Raw genomic sequence first — 17015 nt, 5'->3', positions numbered from 1 at the left:
CCGTCCCTTTCCTTTTCGACGGATATGAAAATGACGGATATAACTTAAAATAAAATTAGGCGGTGTCTGCAGGAATCGGGGCCTTTGAATCGTCATTTTTTATAACGTCCGCCTAAAACTACTGCAGCTTCTCACAACCTGTATAGCCGGGGAAAAGAAGCTGCAAGAAAAACCTCGGCACAGGGCCCTAGACGTTCTTTAAAAAAATAAAAAAATAGACATAAAATATTTTTATACAATTGAGATCACATTGTGTATAGAATAACGTTGCTTATATTGCAAATCTTTGTTTTGATCAGAATAATAATGGGTGGAAGATGTAATTGTGCCTAGGTGTAATAAAAAGGGTCATCATTTATACCCTAAAACGAAGATAAAAGATGCATAATATGTCTGTTATCTATAAAATTAGAAGGCTAAATGAAAGAATATCTGTGCAGCGCAATCTATAATTTCCCTCATTCAGCGCTTATCGCTATCGACCCACTAGGGTCGATTAATTCTTTCAAATATTTTTCCTCTCAGACGACGCCCTGAGCCGAGGTTCGCGCCCAACTGGGCACCCTCAGGCCTGTTGTCTTAAACGTTGTACCGGGTGAGAGCCTTCAGCGCTCCCCATTTGTCCGGCCAAGTAGTTAATGCCATCTGCGGCAAATCTACAATAAGTCACGTCAAAAAAAAAAAGGAATCTAATATAGTTTTTTAAGAACGTAGCCTGGAAAGTTCTTCATTATTTCTACAACTAACATCTCATAGACAAGTCGGGAGCAAGCCAAACTCCGTATCCTAACGTATCCTCCTACTTGATACGATCTATTGACAGTTTTAACAGCTTACCACCTGAGTATGATCTAGACTTGTTTTATTCTAAAGTATCCATGATGCGACAAAAAATTGCGAAAACTTTCTTTGAGTGACTTATTAGCCCTAGTTTGAGAACGTCAAATGATTGTACCTACCTTACTTAACCTGCTTTAACCTATTTACTTAATTCTTGATTTCTATAATTGTAAAAGGGTAAATAACTTAGCCACTATTAGGTGGAGACTTGTAATTAGCCTTTAGTTATTGTCTGGTTATTATGTTAGAAAATGTACATGGCCGTAAGTCTTCCTCAAAATAAATAAATAAATTAAATATACGTCTATATCTACAACCTACATAAACAGCCTATACACGTCTCACTGCTGGGCACAGACCTTCCCTCAATCAACCGGATGGGGTATTGAACATACAACGCTGTTCCATCAGCAATTTGCCTTTACCGATAACATTTTGGCAATAAAATAAAATTGACACGTAAAGTAATATCAATAAATAATATGTATGTACTTACTAATATTTCAAGATTTATTTTATATTCCGCACTGGAAGTGTCTGGAAGTTATACTTTTACTAACGGCGCCATTTTGCTGACGGAAACAAAACAAAATGGCGACTTTATTGCTACTGTTACTATTCGTACATTTAAGTGTTGCTGTGCTAAGATATTCAGTTAGAGATCCTGTGGTGAATGTTGTCGACCAAATAGATCAATTCGAAGACGGAAACAATGGCATAAGCCCGATGTCTATAAGGAATCTTCTCAACTACAAACAAATAGCCAAATACAATACAGCTTATAGTAAAATTGTGGATTATGATAAAGAAAAACGGGTATTTATGCAGAGGCTCTACGATGGAACCTTTAGAAAACTGAATAAGAAGAAGAAGAGGGTTTGATTTGAATAAAAAATAAAATACAATCACTAAATATTTGTTTTTAGCTTAGTCTAGACCCTAGACCACGCCTTGGACGTCTTGGATATAATAATAATAAAGATCTTTTTATTTGTTCTCCACAATGTACATAGATGGGTTTCACAAAATAATGCACAATTGAAGGGTATGTACGAGTGGAGACTGGCGCCCGAGATAAGCCAGAGCCTGTGTTTCGGGATCACCAGTGCTCCAGATGTACTTCCCGGATGTCTTAACATTAATTATATGTATGCATGTTTAAGTTTTAAACTAAGTTTAATTGGTGTGTGTGTGTGTGTGATCGTCTACTAGATTCAAGATAAATACTTAATGAAATTTTAATAAGGGCCTTCCCACGGTACGTTTCTTAAAAACAAGCCATCGATTTTCCTTCGTTGAACCTTCTAATTGCATATACAACAGACAAATGCATCTTTTATCTTTGTTTTTGGGTATAAATGATGACCTTTTTAATATTTCTAGGCACAATTACATTTTCCACTCACTTTTATTCTGATCAAAACAACAAAACCAATATGGGTTGCAACATGATTCTATATTATACATAATATGATCTAAATATTAAGCAACAATTACTTTTATATTCTGCCATTAAATTGGATTTTTTCAGTTTTCACTGACACAGTTGGCTCGACCATCATAGACGGCGATACGGCTCACCATCTATCACGTTGGTCTAACAGAAAGCTCGATGAAGTGTGGATACTTAGTTCCATCATGCGATGGATACTGTATCTCTACTACTACTACGCTATTTATTTATTGCAAAGCCACAGGTTATTATAAAAGGTGTTACTTACATAATTAATAAAGTACAAGTGACACCCTGCAAGGGCACAGCAATTTAAAGTGTAGAGAGGCTACTAGATACAATAAAAAATAAATGATATTAGTGTTCTTTTCTATGTTAGTAAATTATTTATATACTTAGTGTTAGTATATTAGTTAGTACTTCTTATCTATAATATATCTTTTTCTCTAAAATTAATCAATTATAGGAACTTTACATATTTTCTTTATCATTAAAAAATTCTGAAATCGTATAATAACACTTATTTTCTAGGAATTGTTTTAATTTTTTAATAAATAAAGAAGGATTTTTTATATTTTTTATGTATTTCGGTAGATGATTATATATTTTGATCACCATATGACGGGGGCTTGTCGCTACCAACTTCATCTTGGTAAAAGGTTTTATTATTTTGTTTTCATTCCGGTTATTTCTTTTACTATCGTTCTCCATAAACGAATATAGTTCGGGGTGTTTATTTAATAATTTACTACATTCTAATATATTATATAAATACATGTAAGGGTCAATATTTTATGTTTTCTAAAAATATTGGGAGTGAGTTTATGTTATGTTAGTTACATGATGAGGCCTCAGGATTCCGTTTTGGGATCCCCAAAAGACAAAACAATATTTAAATGCAATCACTTTCTTTATTTATAATAAAGTTTAGTATCATTTTGATCAGATCATTTTTGTACATAACGAGAATCACACATTTTAAATGTATAAGTAAAGTGGTTGTGCTTTATGCTCGACAATAAAAACACTGTTTTACCTATTTTTGAGAGTACTGTTTTATCGACTGGGTTTCTGAATATTTGCAGTTTTATAATATTTTTAGTAGCTGTGTTTTATAACAGTGTTCTTTTTAGAACTGTTTGATGAACTCTCGTTAGAATTAGAGTTGTTTGAAGAAGATGATGAAAACACAGTGCGTTTGCCATTACCAGAGTCGCTTACTTCATAAGTGTTCTTGTTGTTAGAATCAGAGCTCGATTTTTTGCTATCAGAATTTTCTTCTTCGGAATTTGAATAATATGTACTTTTAGGTGTTTTCTTGATTTCGGTTCCGCTAGTCTTTGAGTTGTTGATCTCAGAATTATATTTTGATTTTGAGTTTTCGTTCTTATTCAGGTAATATTTGCCTCCCTTTCCGTTGTTGGAGTAGACAGTGGATCCCGTTTCTTGGGATTTTTTCCCTGAATTTACCTTGGAGTTATTTTCATTATTATTTTCTTTGTAGTAGTAGCTGTCGCCTGATTCCCCTTGGTCATCATTAGCTCCATCGCTGTTAGAATCATCATTATCATCGTTTCTAGGTCCCTTATTCTTAGATCCCGTCTTGTTGTTGGTTTTTGATCCATTGTTGTTGTCATCATCGTTAGAATTGTTGTTATTATCATGGTTAGAACCGTTCTTATCATCATCGTTTCTAGGTCCCTTATTCTTAGGTCCAGTCTTGTTGTTGTTTTTCGATCCATTATTGTTGTCATGATTGTTAGAATTGTTGTTATTATCATAGTTAGAACCGTTATTGTTATCATCGTTGGAATCGTTCTTATTATCATTGTTTCTAGCTCCCTTATTCTTAGATTCCGTCTTGTTGTTGTTTTTCGATCCATTGTTGTTATCATCATTGTTAGAATTGTTTTTGTCGTCATTGTTGTTATCATTATTAGAACCGTTGTTGTTATCATTATTAGAACCGTTCTTATTATCATCGTTTCTAGGTCCCTTATTCTTAGATCCCGTCTTATTGTTGTTTTGCGATCCATTGTTGTTATCATCATTGTTAGAATCGTTTTTGTCGTCATTGTTGTTATCATTATTAGAACCGTTCTTATTGTGATTGTGTTTAGGTCCCTTATTCTTGTTGTTGTTGTTTTTTGAACCATTGTTTTTGTCATCATTGTTATTAGAACCGTTCTTATTATCATCGTTTCTAGGTCCCTTATTCTTAGGTCCCGTTTTGTTGTTGTTTTTCGATCCATTGTTGTTATCATCATTGTCAGAATCGTTTTTGTCGTCATTGTTGTTATCATTATTAGAACCGTTCTTATTGTCATTGTTTCTATGTTCCTTATTCTTCTTGTTGTTGTTTTTTGAACCATAGTTATTGTCATCATTACTGTTATCATTATTAGAACCGTTGTTATTGTCATCTTTTCTAGGTCCCTTATTCTTAGGTCCCTTCTTGTTATTATCAACGTTAGAGCCGTTGTCATTGTCATCGTTTGTAGGTCCCTTATTCTTAGGTCCCTTCTTGCTGTTGTTATCATTGTTAGAATCGTTGTTGTCACGTTCGTTGTTGTCCTGGTTGTTGCGGTCCTGGTTGTTGTTGTCATTGTTGTCGTCACTATCGATGTTATCCTGGTCATTATTCTGGTTGTTATTCTGTTCATTATTGTTTACTTTGTTCTTGTTTTTCTGTTCGTTCCTGGTCTGGTTGTTGTCGTCGCGATCGGTGTTATCCTGGTTGTTATTGTCCTGGTTCTTGTTGTTCTGGTTCTTGTTGTTCCGGTTGTTTTTGTTCTGGTTGTTGTTGTCCTGGTTGTCATTGTCCTGGTTCTTGTTGTTCTGATTCTTGTTGTTCCGGTTGTTTTTGTTCTGGTTGTTGTTGTCCTTGCTGTTGTTGTCCTGGTTGTTGTTACCCTGGTTCTTGTTCTTGTTGTCCTGGTTCTTGTTATTTTGGTTGTTGTTGTCCTGGTTGTTGTTGTCCTGGTTGTTGTTGTCCTGGTTGTTGTTGTCCTGGTTGTTGGTGTCCTGGTCGTTGTTATTGTCCTGGTTGTTGTTGTTCTTGTTGTTGTTCTCCTGGTTCTTATTGTTGTGGTTGTTGTTGTTGTATTGGTTGTTGTCCTGGTTGTTGTTATTGTCCTGGTCGTTGTTATTGTCCTGGTCGTTGTTATTGTCCTGGTTCTTGTTGTTGTTGTCCTGGTTGTTGTTGTTCTGGTTGTTGTTGTCCTGGTTCTTGTTGTGCTGGTTGTTTACGTCGGTATTGTCGTTAGTGTTGTTGTTGTCGGTGTTGGTGTTTCCAGTGTTGTTAGAGTCAGTGTCGATGGTTGCGTCATTATTGATGTCCAAAGCACCATTCCATGGGAGGGGTCTGCATACGCTGATCTTCTTTTTGATGATTGGTCCGTATTGAATGACGTCTAGAAGGAAAATGCAGATTGTAAATTAAACATTTCTAATTGGCAATAAATACAAGTGCTTTTTCGCACACAAGAAATCATAAGAGATATTCAACAACAACAAAACGTTGCATTCAAAACATATTATAGTAACATTATCCACCGTTATGTTAGTGGCGCTAGTGTAATCATAAAACCAACATAACTTTTTTTTTAAATAAAGATTTTGTCACTTTTTCTTCTTTTAATTTTGATGGATGTCACATGATATGGGCTAGAAGAATGTAGGACCTGTCTATATATATTAAATGAGAGAGATTGAAAACTGAAGACAAGGCTTAGGCCTATTTTGATCGTGATTTTCGAATATTAAATTACTAAAGTCAAGGCTGTATGGTCCTCAGATCTTTGCCTGCCTTATATAAGGCGAATTTAAACAACAACAACTAAATTTAATGTTTTTCCATGACTCAATAGGGTAGGGTATTTTACAGGGAGATCTTCGCGGCGTTTAAGAAATCTTGGTATTTTTTTTTCTTGAATGGCTTTTTGGTATTTACGAATGTTACAAATTTCTAAATAGAGAAGGAAGCGTAAGTATTTCGCAAGGTTTTTTTGACGTGACTATGGGGAGCGCTGAGGGATATTTTGCAACCTAATAGGTACTAATAACAACCTAATACGTAATACTTACTTTTGTAACCGTATTTTCCGAAGGAAATGGACACAAGGCGAAGCAAATCTGAAAGGAAAACATGAGTGTAAATCGCAATTTCGCAATAGATATTAATTTATTAATAATAAATAAAATTACTTATTGTTGTATTTTCAGCGATAGGCATCTCATCTTTAATTATCAGACGTGACTTATTGATAAGATTTATCGCCGATGGCATTAAACTTGTTCGGTTCGGTATAAGCAAAGAATAGATTATCGGACCAATTCCATCATGTGATACATAGATTTTTTTTGACGTGACTTATTTGTAGATTTGCCGCAGATGGCATTAACTACTTGGCCGGACAAATGGGGAGCGCTAAGGGCTCTCACCCGGTACAAAATTTAAGAGAACAGGCCTGAGGATGCTCAGTTGCGCGCGATCTTCAGGTCAGGGTGCAATAGATAATTTAATTTGATATAAAAATGTGTTCTTACCATCAACAACTTCTGATCCCACTGAAAAATAAATAATTGATTAGTTTATTCTTACAACAATTTTGGCAAACAGGTGTTTTCGTATTTAACGAATCGTAAGGAAGATTGAATTGATAGATACAATCTTTATATTTAAGATATTACATTATTAAAATTTGAACATCCTATTTAACAGCCTCCGTGGTCTAGTGGTTAGAGCGTTAGGCTCACGATCTGGAGGTCCGGGTTCGATTCCCGATGGGGACATTGTCGAAATCACTTTGTGAGACAGTCCTTTGTTTGGTAAGGACTTTTCAGGCTTAAATCACCTGATTGACCGAAAAAGTAAGATGATTCCGTGCTTCACTCGTGTTTTACTCATGTTTAAGCAAATAAATTATCTTTATCTTTATCTTCGGAGGACATGTTAAGCCGTTGTTCCTGGCTATTAGCCGTAAAAACTCCTCTACCAACCCGCAGTGGAGCAGCGTGGTGGAGTTTGCTCCATACCCCCTCTGGTTGATTGAGGGGAGGCCTGTGCCCAGCAGTGGGACGTATATAGGCAGTTGTATACACAAAATAATATATATAATACACTGTTGAGTAGTCCTAAATTTCACGTACAGTGATTTTTTTTTACATTTAGCATGTTATATATGTAATATTTTTTTTTTTATTTCACGCCATGATGAAGTACTTACGTCCACGTTTGTAGTTGTTTCCAATTCCACCAATTGTGGTGATGACTGAAAAAAAAGAAGAAAGTTAGCAAGAAATCCAATCCAATCTCATCAGTCATCCCGTGATCATGGCACATGAAACAGTGTCGAAATATCGGGAGTCTCATATCCCCATTTAAACGCGGTAAGAACCCGTTATTATGTGTTTTCATTATGATAATAACCGCTTAAACCTAAAACAATGTATAAAATTAACAAGGATGATCACCTACTAATGCTGTAAACACAGCTGGCGAGGAGTGGCTGTATTGAATATACTCCTCAGCCTACCCCATAGGGGCTTCAGGCGTGATGATATGATATAATGTAAGGTAATATACAGGTTGTCAGAAGCTGCAGCAGTTTTAGGCGGATGAGACGTTCGTTATGTAAAAATTGACGATTCAAAGTGTAAACAACTATGTGTTACCTACTCATCATCATCAGCCCATTAACGTCCCCACTGCTGGGCCACGGGCCTTCCCTATAGATGGATAGGGAGATCGGGTCTTAAACCATCACGCGGGCCAAGTGCGGATTGATGGTTATTAACGACTGCTAATGCAGCCGGGACCAACGGCTTAACGTGCCTTCCGAAGCACGGAGGAGCTCGAGATGAAAACTTTTTTTTGTGGTCACCCATCCTATGACCGGCCTTTGCGAAAGTTGCTTAACTTCAACAATCGCAGACCGAGCGCGTTTACCGCTGCGCCACCGAGCTCCTGAATATGAATATGTTACTTACTGAATAAAGATATTTTTGAATTTGAATTTCAAAAATAGAATTTGAATTTGATATCGAGGGTTAAAAGGCAAATGGGTTTAAACATATTATGTTTATGTTTAATGCTCTAAGTTATCCAAAAAATGAAATGATAATAATAATTGCCCTTACTTTGGTTCATGATTTCGAGAACGGTATCCTTACTCCACTTGTTCTTGTCGCTGTCTGTTAAGAAAAAAAGAAAAATAGATAAAAAAATAGCGGGAGGTATACTTCTACAAACGTAAATATTAATAAAAAATGTAAACTATTATTTTAATCAAAGCAAGTAAAATTAATTATAATCTTAGAGTAAAATCATATATTTTATTAACATTGTATTTAGTAATAAAAAATAATAATTATAAAAAAAATATATTGTAAGAAGAAGAAACATAATTAAAAAAATAATGATAATAATTATAATAAACTTATTTAAAATAATTATTATAAGAAAATGCCACAGCAACAAATCCTACTAAAAAATACGCGTATATTTTTTGTTTTCTTATTAGTAGACGCCACAGCAACAATATTAGTATACACAGGTATATATTTTGTTAGCAAAAATGTGTGTATGTGTGTGCAGCTCACACAGACATACGCACATTTCTCGCTACCCTCAGAGAATCACACCCCTGAGAGTGTAAGTACTAACTTAATCAATAAACTACTTACTGTCAAGGATGGAGGCCACCTTCAACCAAGCTTGCAGGACAACCCTAATGCTCACTGAAAAAGAAAAAGATTTTATATTTGTAAAAAAATATATTTCTTAAAAAATAGTGTTGTCAAGAAATAAAAATGTACCTTTATAAATAAATAATATCTTACCATCCACACTATCTAGTCCCTTGCCGTTACTATATTTGTTGATGAAAACATTGAGCTGAGATACGGCGTCCCTGACTCCGTAGAAGTCGATGAGGTCATCAACATTGTCCAGAGATCCCTTGTATGGTTTCAGACCGTATTGTTTGCCGAAAGTACTTAAGCAGACTGAAGGCGGGCCTGAAAAATAGATTAAACATGCTTATGTGAATATGAACATAACATGATTTTGATGTTCGAAGTTAGTTATCTACCTATTACGTACGTTATGGGGTTGATGGGGTTGGTAATTCACCTCACAACCCACACGATAGAAGAAGAGTGAGGAATATAATTTTAAATCCAATATCTTACCTCCAGATAGATGGCCGAGGTATATCGGAGATTGCCTTCTGCAGTACAGGAGTTTGGAAATGACCAAGCAAACTGAAAAAATAGTTTTTTTTATCAAAATCAAATCAAAAAAAATCATCATTTATTCATCATCAAATATAAAATAAATAAATATAATATATTATTTATTTATAAACCATTTATTTATATGTTAAGTAAAAAAAATATGAAAAAGAAATTATAAAATACTTATCTATATTAAAAATAAATGATTAAAGTTCACAAGTATACTTAAATAAATAAAAAACTTTGATGTACTTATTAAAATTTACAAAAATATAGCGACTTATATTAGTAACCATCTTGTTTTTTGTAAATAATATAGGCTATAAAAAACTTACTGTTTCCAATTAAATCTCCGGCTGCAAAAAAAGTGGTGAGATTAAAAAAAACATAATATACATTTTTAGCAAAATACAAGGTGGACCGACGATCTGGTGAAGGTCGCGGGAAGTCGCTGGATGCGGGCAGCGCAGGACCGATCGTCGTGGAGATCCTTGGGGGAGGCCTATGCCCAACAGTGGGCGTCGTACGGCTGATGATGATGATACATTTTTAGAGGTAAATACTAAAAAATTAGCAAATTTTTCATAGAGGTAAGTACTTAATTATTTTTTTTATTTTTTTTTATATTTTTTTAAGCATATTTATAAGTTTTTATTATAAAACAATGCATATAGATGCATGATATACATACAAAATTACAGACACGATTAACGATTAAGTAACTAAAAGTTTTTTATGACGTGGTTTTTTGTAGATTTATCGCAATCGGGAGCGCTTAGGGCTCTCACCCGGACAAAATGGTGAGCGCTGAGGACTCTCACCGGGGAACCTAAAATTATTTTGACATAATGCTTTGAAAATCACTTTACCTCCTGAGATCAGAGCGTTGATGATACCAGCAGCGGCCTTGGATACTGAAAAGAAAATAATAGGTATACTTAATGTATATGTGCATTCTTCCCTTCCTTATTTTTATGCGACAAACTGCGAAGGCCCCTCAATCAACCGGAGGGGTATAGTATAGAGCATACTCTACCACGGTGCTCCACTGCGGGTTGGTGGGCGTGTTTTTACGGCTAATAGCCGGGGCCAACAGCTTAACGTGCCCTCCGAAGCACGTCCTCCATTACATTGTATTTTGGAATAAGTATGTACCCGAGTTAAAAACATAGAGTAGTATATAAATTTTGACAATGACATCAAATAACTATTGGGTCGAACAAATGGGGAGCGCTGAAAGCTCTCACCCAAAGAGAATTTTATATTTATGCTACTTAAATTACAATTGTCTATAATATTACTTACTGACAACAATCACGTTAAGAGTATCATTGATGGATCCTGAGAGATCTGTAAGAAAAAACAATTGACAATTAAGTCTCCTTCTTCTATCATGCGTCAGAGTTATTATTGAGCCGCCAAAGGCCCCTGACTTGGCTCATGTAACGATCGCTCACTTACATCAGTAAGTAGTAACCAGGACAGGGATCATCTTACTTTCAGACAATCAGGTGATTAGCCTGTAATGTCCTAACCAAACTAGGGATGACAAAGTGATTTTTGTGATATGTCCCTACCGGGATTCGAACCCGGGCCCTCTGGATCGTGAGCCCAACGCTCAACCACCGGACAAAAGCCGTTGAGACAGACATAAAATTTATGGAACACACAAATTTTAAACAACCCTCTAAATATTTTACATCGGCCTTTCCATCGGATTGTATACCAGCAAGATACCTATTTGATTCACCCGGATTATTTAAAATTAAAATTAACAGCCGTCAATCATCCGTGCCTTTCCTTTTCGGCGGATAAGAAAATGACAGGTATAACTTAAAATAAAATTAAGTATATGGTGTCTACAGGAATTAGCACTAATAAGTAATAGTTTCTTGTGATGTTTCAGTAGAAATGAACCGAAATACTCGAATAGTCCCTTTCCTTTTCGGCGCATATGAAAATTACAGCTTATAACTTAAAATACAATTAAGTACATGGTGTCTACAGGATTCTTTTTTCTTTTTTTTATTCATTCATTTATTGTACATACAAAAGGGGTATAATAAACTTAACACTATGTTGTACAGCTAGATTACAGGGAAATTAACGTTCTACTAATGCTTAAAATAGGAATATTAATTCCTGTGCTACAAGCATCAATAACTAATTCGAGAGTTACGACTGATGCTAGTACAAATATGCACCAATATGTAATATTTTCTTGTGATTTTTCAGCAGAAATTAGCATAATCATCATCATCAGCCCATTAGCGTCCCCACTGCTGGGGCACGGGCCTTTCCTATGGATGGATAGGGAGATCGGGCCTTAAACCATCACGCGGGCCCTGTGCGGATTGATGGTTATTAACGACTGCTAATGCAGCCGGGACCAACGGCTTAACGTGCCTTCCGAAGCACGGAAGAGCTCGAGATGAAAACTTTCTAGTTTTTTTTTGTGGTCACCCATCCTATGACCGGCCTTTGGGAAAGTTGCTTAACTTCAACAATCGCAGACCGAGCGCGTTAACCGCTGCGCCACCGAGCTCCTCTCTCCTCTCTCTCAATGAACATAATACCCGACTATAAATGATACAGAGAGTCACAACATTGCTGAAGAAGCAATTCCTTTTAGGCATAATTATTGTTTGCTGCAAAATTGATCAATATTTAGGAATGATTTATCTGTAATTTCACGAATTGTTTTCTTACCTCCCTTAGATAGGTTTAGAAGCAGAGACTTAGCGTTTCCAGCAGCGCCTGTAAACAAAAAAATAAAAAATAAAATAGTGCAGTAAATAGCACAGTTTCGTGTAATTTAATGTGCAAATTATTTTTGAGCAAATTATATGGACATGATTTATTAAAAAAAAGTGTACCGACCATACTTCATATACTTTATAGCCATAAAAGCTAAGAAAAAAAGAAAAATACTTAGAAGCTACAGGACAACATGAAACACGCTCAAATTAAAAACTTTTACAATTAGCAAAAAAACGAAGTTTTTGTATTAAAATGAAAAAATAATGTACATAAATTATGATATTTAAAGTATTTTGTTAAATAAACCTAGTACTCACCAAGAATTCCTTGGGCGAGGAATCCTGTAAAAATAAGTAAAAAAATATTTATTAAATTATTTACGTTTATGTATTTTATCTTAATTAATCTGATGTTTTTTGTGAGGTCTTATTAGTTAACGTTACGCAAGTTAGATAGGATGTATATCTGAGAATTTGAAAATTAATGATTTTATTATTTTTTTACTTACTAATCGAAGCCAAAAGTCCGCCACCCTGAAAAATAAATAAATAAATAAATAAGAAACAATTCTACACCCTGGACACTATCAGTTGTCAATCATCCGTCCCATTCCTTTTCGGTGGATAAGAAAATGACGGGTATAACTTAAAATAAAATTAGGACACCTGCAGGAATCGGGGAAAGGCTGTGTAAAAATAACGTACATACGTACATAAACGCACACCTATTTCGCACCGGGGTAAGGAAAGACTATGGAATTCCATTTGCTTCGATCCTGACACACTTCTCTTGCTTCGTCCACATTCATCAATCGTTTCACACACGCACGCCGGTTCACAGAAGATCGTGCTAAACCTTTTCTAAGAACATTTATTTATTTATTTATTTCACATATACATAGTTATTACAGATAAACCAAATCGACAATGCATGCAAACTATTTACTAAAATACTTTAGACTGATATTAGTGAATTTCGCCAACGAACACGTATATAAATCTGTGTCCGAGTTTTCATGAGCTATTTCGTTAATCGCGCGAATAGCCCGGGCAATAGGTGAGTGCTTCCCGAGGTTGGTACGACCAATACCTACTGCGAACATTGTAGGAAGACGCCTAGCCGAATGTTCAATATTGGGCACAATCAACCTTAGACATTTAAGTATATCAGGGTTGTGGATGTACCCCCTGAATATCTAAATAAGTATATAAAAGGACAAACTGACTGACTGACATATCAACGCACAGCCTAAACGGCTAAACGTAGGCACTTGAAATTTGGAAGGGACGTAGCTTAGGTACCGTAGAGGTGCATTAAGAAAGGAATTCCCGGAATTCCCACGGGAAAATCCTTTTGTATGAAAAATCTAAACCACTCAAGTTAGACGCTTGAAATTTGGCATGCTGGTACCTTAGTAAAGTTAAAGCTTAGTTGCAACGGGATATAAAATTCCCACGGGAACGGGAGTTAGCGGGAAAAAACATATGTATGAAAAAGTCTAAACTGCATAAGTTAGATGCTTGAAATTTGATATGCACTCCCATGCACACAAAGATCTCTTTTTTATAACACGCCACGCGGACGAAGTCGCGGGCAAAAGCTAGTCTTATATACATATAAAACTAATGCTACGTTCCTTTTGACCTCTAACCGGAAATATTACACATCTCCTAAAAATAAAACTTTTATATCTCTAAATATGCTTACGTTACGGTAGCTCACGTATCTAGCGCAGCCCGTTTTGCCTCCTTTATGCCCGCCGAGGAAACCACCGCCTGTAAAGTCCAAAATACATTCATTAGTCTCTCGGGGCGCATGTCCAACTGCTCTCTGCGGCCTTTACTAGAACCAAACATACACTCACCCTCTCACAGACACACCCTCTCACACACACACCCTCTCTCACACACACCCTCTCACACACACACCCTCTCACACACACACCCACTCTCACACACACGCTCTCAAACACACACTCACCCTCTCACACACACTCACCCTCTCACACACACTCACCCTCACACACTTTAACAATTCACATGTAAGACAACACTTGTAAATGCTAATAATGTATCCGAATTTAATTTAATGTCGCACTTTTCTTTTCCTATTATTTTTTTTAAATCCAAATTATTTTTAAAATTGTAACCCTCGAAAGTTGCGTGGTCACTCCCAACACAAGCGTGCCAGCACTTTAATTTGGACATGATTTATTGTAGATTTGCGCAAAGGGCATTCACTACTTGGCCGGATGGAGAGCGTTGAGGGCTCTCACCCGGTAAAAAAATTAAGACAACAGGCCCAGTGGGCGCGAACCTCGGCTCAGGGCGTCGTCTGAGAAGATTATATTTCTACCCTAGCGGGTCGATAGCGATAAGCACTGAATAACACAGGCGGGGTCGATATCGAGGTCCTGAAGTGTTTGTCACGAACTGATTGGCCTCTATGTCTATGGGGTCATCAGGATAGTATATCACGTCCTTCGCCGTTATTTTTTGCGTTCCGAAGCCGCAAACAAAAAAAAATACCATTACCCTTGCCTCCTCCTAGGACACCGCCTAGGATGGCACCCTTGGCTCGTAGGACGTCGCCCGCGACATGACCCACGCTCCCGAGGATACCGCCCCCACCGCCGCCCCCGCCAAGGACGCCGCCTGCAAGGCCACCAAGACCGCCCCCACCCCCGCCCCCGCCAAGGACGCCGCCTGCAAGGCCGCCAAGGCCGCCCCCTCCACCGCCCCCTCCAAGGGCGCCGCCTAAAAGCCCATGAGGACCTGCTGAGGCAACAGCCAACTGAAAAAAAAAAGACGATTATACGAAATGTAACATAAAGGACACGGCGAATTTATTATAAACATCCCAGAAGGGAAAATAGAAGGAAAGAGAGGAAGGGGAAGGCCAAGAAGAACAGGAACAGGTCTTCTTCTTCTATCGTGTGGGTTCTGAAGTGGATTACCAACCTCATCAACCTTGATGTAAGGATTACTATTGAGCCGCCAAAGGCCCCTGACATGGCTCATGTAACGACTGCATACACCAGTAACTAACCGGGACTGAACGTGCATTCGATGATCAGCCTGTAATGTCCTAACCAAACCAGAGATCTCAAAGTGATTTTTGTGATATGCCCCACCGGGTAGAACCCGGGACCTCCTGATCTAGGGATGAACTCTGTACTTACCAAGGACAATGCAACGGTGATTTTGAAGCTAACCATATTTCTCACCTACAACTATTATTTTTTTCGACATGTCTTCCTTTTATACCGTTTCCTATTTTTGCTTTTACAAAATCAGTTATTTACACAAGTGAAAACAAAGACAAAAGTCTTAAATATACTTCACATAAAATCTTCATGGTATAATGTTATTTAAAGGTTAATTTATTATATTGACATTTCAAAGAAACAAACTAAGTACTTATTTAAAATTTATTCTTAACCAAAATACATTTGTAGCTAAATACAATTTCTGGGAATCGACTTTATTAAGTTTATATTAAAGTAGAATTTTAAATACACGAAAAATACAGATTTGTCAAATTTTAGTCAATAAAATATGGCCTTGATTAGCTATTGTAGACAGTTGTAGACGTATAAATATAGTATTTTAAAGTGTTAGTGACGTTGTAACGAAAACTTTGAGGAATGATTCAGAACATGATTCTGAGTTGATATCAAGTGGAATTTTTCGGAATCCCTTTCCTTTTCGGCGGATAAGATAATGGCGGGTATAACTTAAAATAAAATTAAGAGGTGTCCGCAGGAATTGGGGCCATGGTGAATAAAAAAAATAAACGTTGAGATGGCTATTATGAAGTTACGATATAAGTCACGCGTTTACTAGTCAATTAATACATACTTAATTATAATGTATTTATTTTTGAATTGACGTAATGGTTCTTGTTTAATATATTTATACAAGTTTTAATACGAATTTAAAACTACGTAAATAGCCAAGTACTTACATGCATTCAATAATATTTGTTTCACACTTAATTTTATATTTATTTCATGAAGGACTTTTAAGGCTACGTTCCTTAAAAACATTATAGATGGCGGTGTAAAGATTTTCCTTCGTTTAACCTTCTAATTTCATGGATAACAGACATAATTTTTAATGACCTTTTCCGACGACCCGATTACTCTAGCCATAGAGGCAGCCAATCAGCTCGCGACACCAAACACTTCAGGACCCCGATACCGACCCCGCCGGCGTGGTCGACGATTTCCCTCATTCAGCGCTTATCGCTATCGACCCACTAGGGTCGATTAATTCTTTCAAATATTTTTCCTCTCAGACGACGCCCGGAGCCGAGGTTCGCGCCCAACTGGGCACCCTCAGGCCTGTTGTCTTAAACGTTGTACCGGGTGAGAGCCTTCAGCGCTCCCCATTTGTCCGGCCAAGTAGTTAATGCCATCTGCGGCAAATCTACAATAAGTCACGTCAAAAAAAAAAAATCTAAGGACATCTCCAATTTGGTCAATGTACGTCCTTCTAGGTCTTCCTCTACCAGCCCTACCACCAACCTTCGCTTTATATACCGCTTTCGTAATCCTATTATCCTTTCGGGTTTAGATATATTCATCATCATCAGCCCATTAACGTCCCCACTGCTGGGGCACGGGGCTTCCCTATGGATGGATAGGGAGATCGGGCCTTAAACCACCACGCGGGCCCAGTGCGGATTGATGGTTATTAACGACTGCCAATGCAGCCGGGAC

General features: G+C 36.9%; 1 protein-coding gene across 1 annotated transcript; it reads right to left on the bottom strand.

Annotated features, from left to right (window-relative positions):
• Positions 1 to 3184: 3184 nt before the first annotated feature.
• On the bottom strand, positions 3185 to 15509 carry LOC126379681 (putative uncharacterized protein DDB_G0286901). Its single transcript, XM_050028499.1, has 17 exons — positions 15474 to 15509; positions 14827 to 15085; positions 14000 to 14067; positions 12801 to 12825; positions 12610 to 12633; positions 12242 to 12289; positions 10838 to 10882; positions 10402 to 10446; positions 9868 to 9888; positions 9488 to 9559; positions 9137 to 9313; positions 8981 to 9034; positions 8435 to 8488; positions 7522 to 7566; positions 6842 to 6862; positions 6380 to 6427; positions 3185 to 5706 (listed from the first exon to the last, which is right to left on the bottom strand). The coding sequence occupies exons 1-17, from the start codon at positions 15507 to 15509 to the stop codon at positions 3392 to 3394; spliced, it is 3357 nt and encodes a 1118-aa protein (XP_049884456.1). The 3' UTR covers positions 3185 to 3391.
• Positions 15510 to 17015: the final 1506 nt, after the last annotated feature.

The sequence above is a fragment of the Pectinophora gossypiella genome, chromosome 29 (genome assembly GCF_024362695.1).
Source record: "Pectinophora gossypiella chromosome 29, ilPecGoss1.1, whole genome shotgun sequence".
NCBI lineage: Eukaryota > Metazoa > Arthropoda > Insecta > Lepidoptera > Gelechiidae > Pectinophora > Pectinophora gossypiella.
Note: the sequence above shows the minus strand (reverse complement) of the source record. Positions and strands in the feature narration are given on the sequence as shown.

Bases quoted from the DNA above. Each gene is read 5' to 3' on its own strand.
- LOC126379681 (XM_050028499.1), bottom strand. From the start codon at position 15,509: ATGGTTAGCTTCAAAATCACCGTTGCATTGTCCTTG. The intron at 7,567-8,434 runs GTAAGGGCAATT...CTTTTTTTTCAG, and splicing joins TCTCGAAATCATGAACCAAA to TCATCACCACAATTGGTGGA. The intron at 6,428-6,841 runs GTAAGAACACAT...TTTTCCTTTCAG, and splicing joins GGGATCAGAAGTTGTTGATG to ATTTGCTTCGCCTTGTGTCC.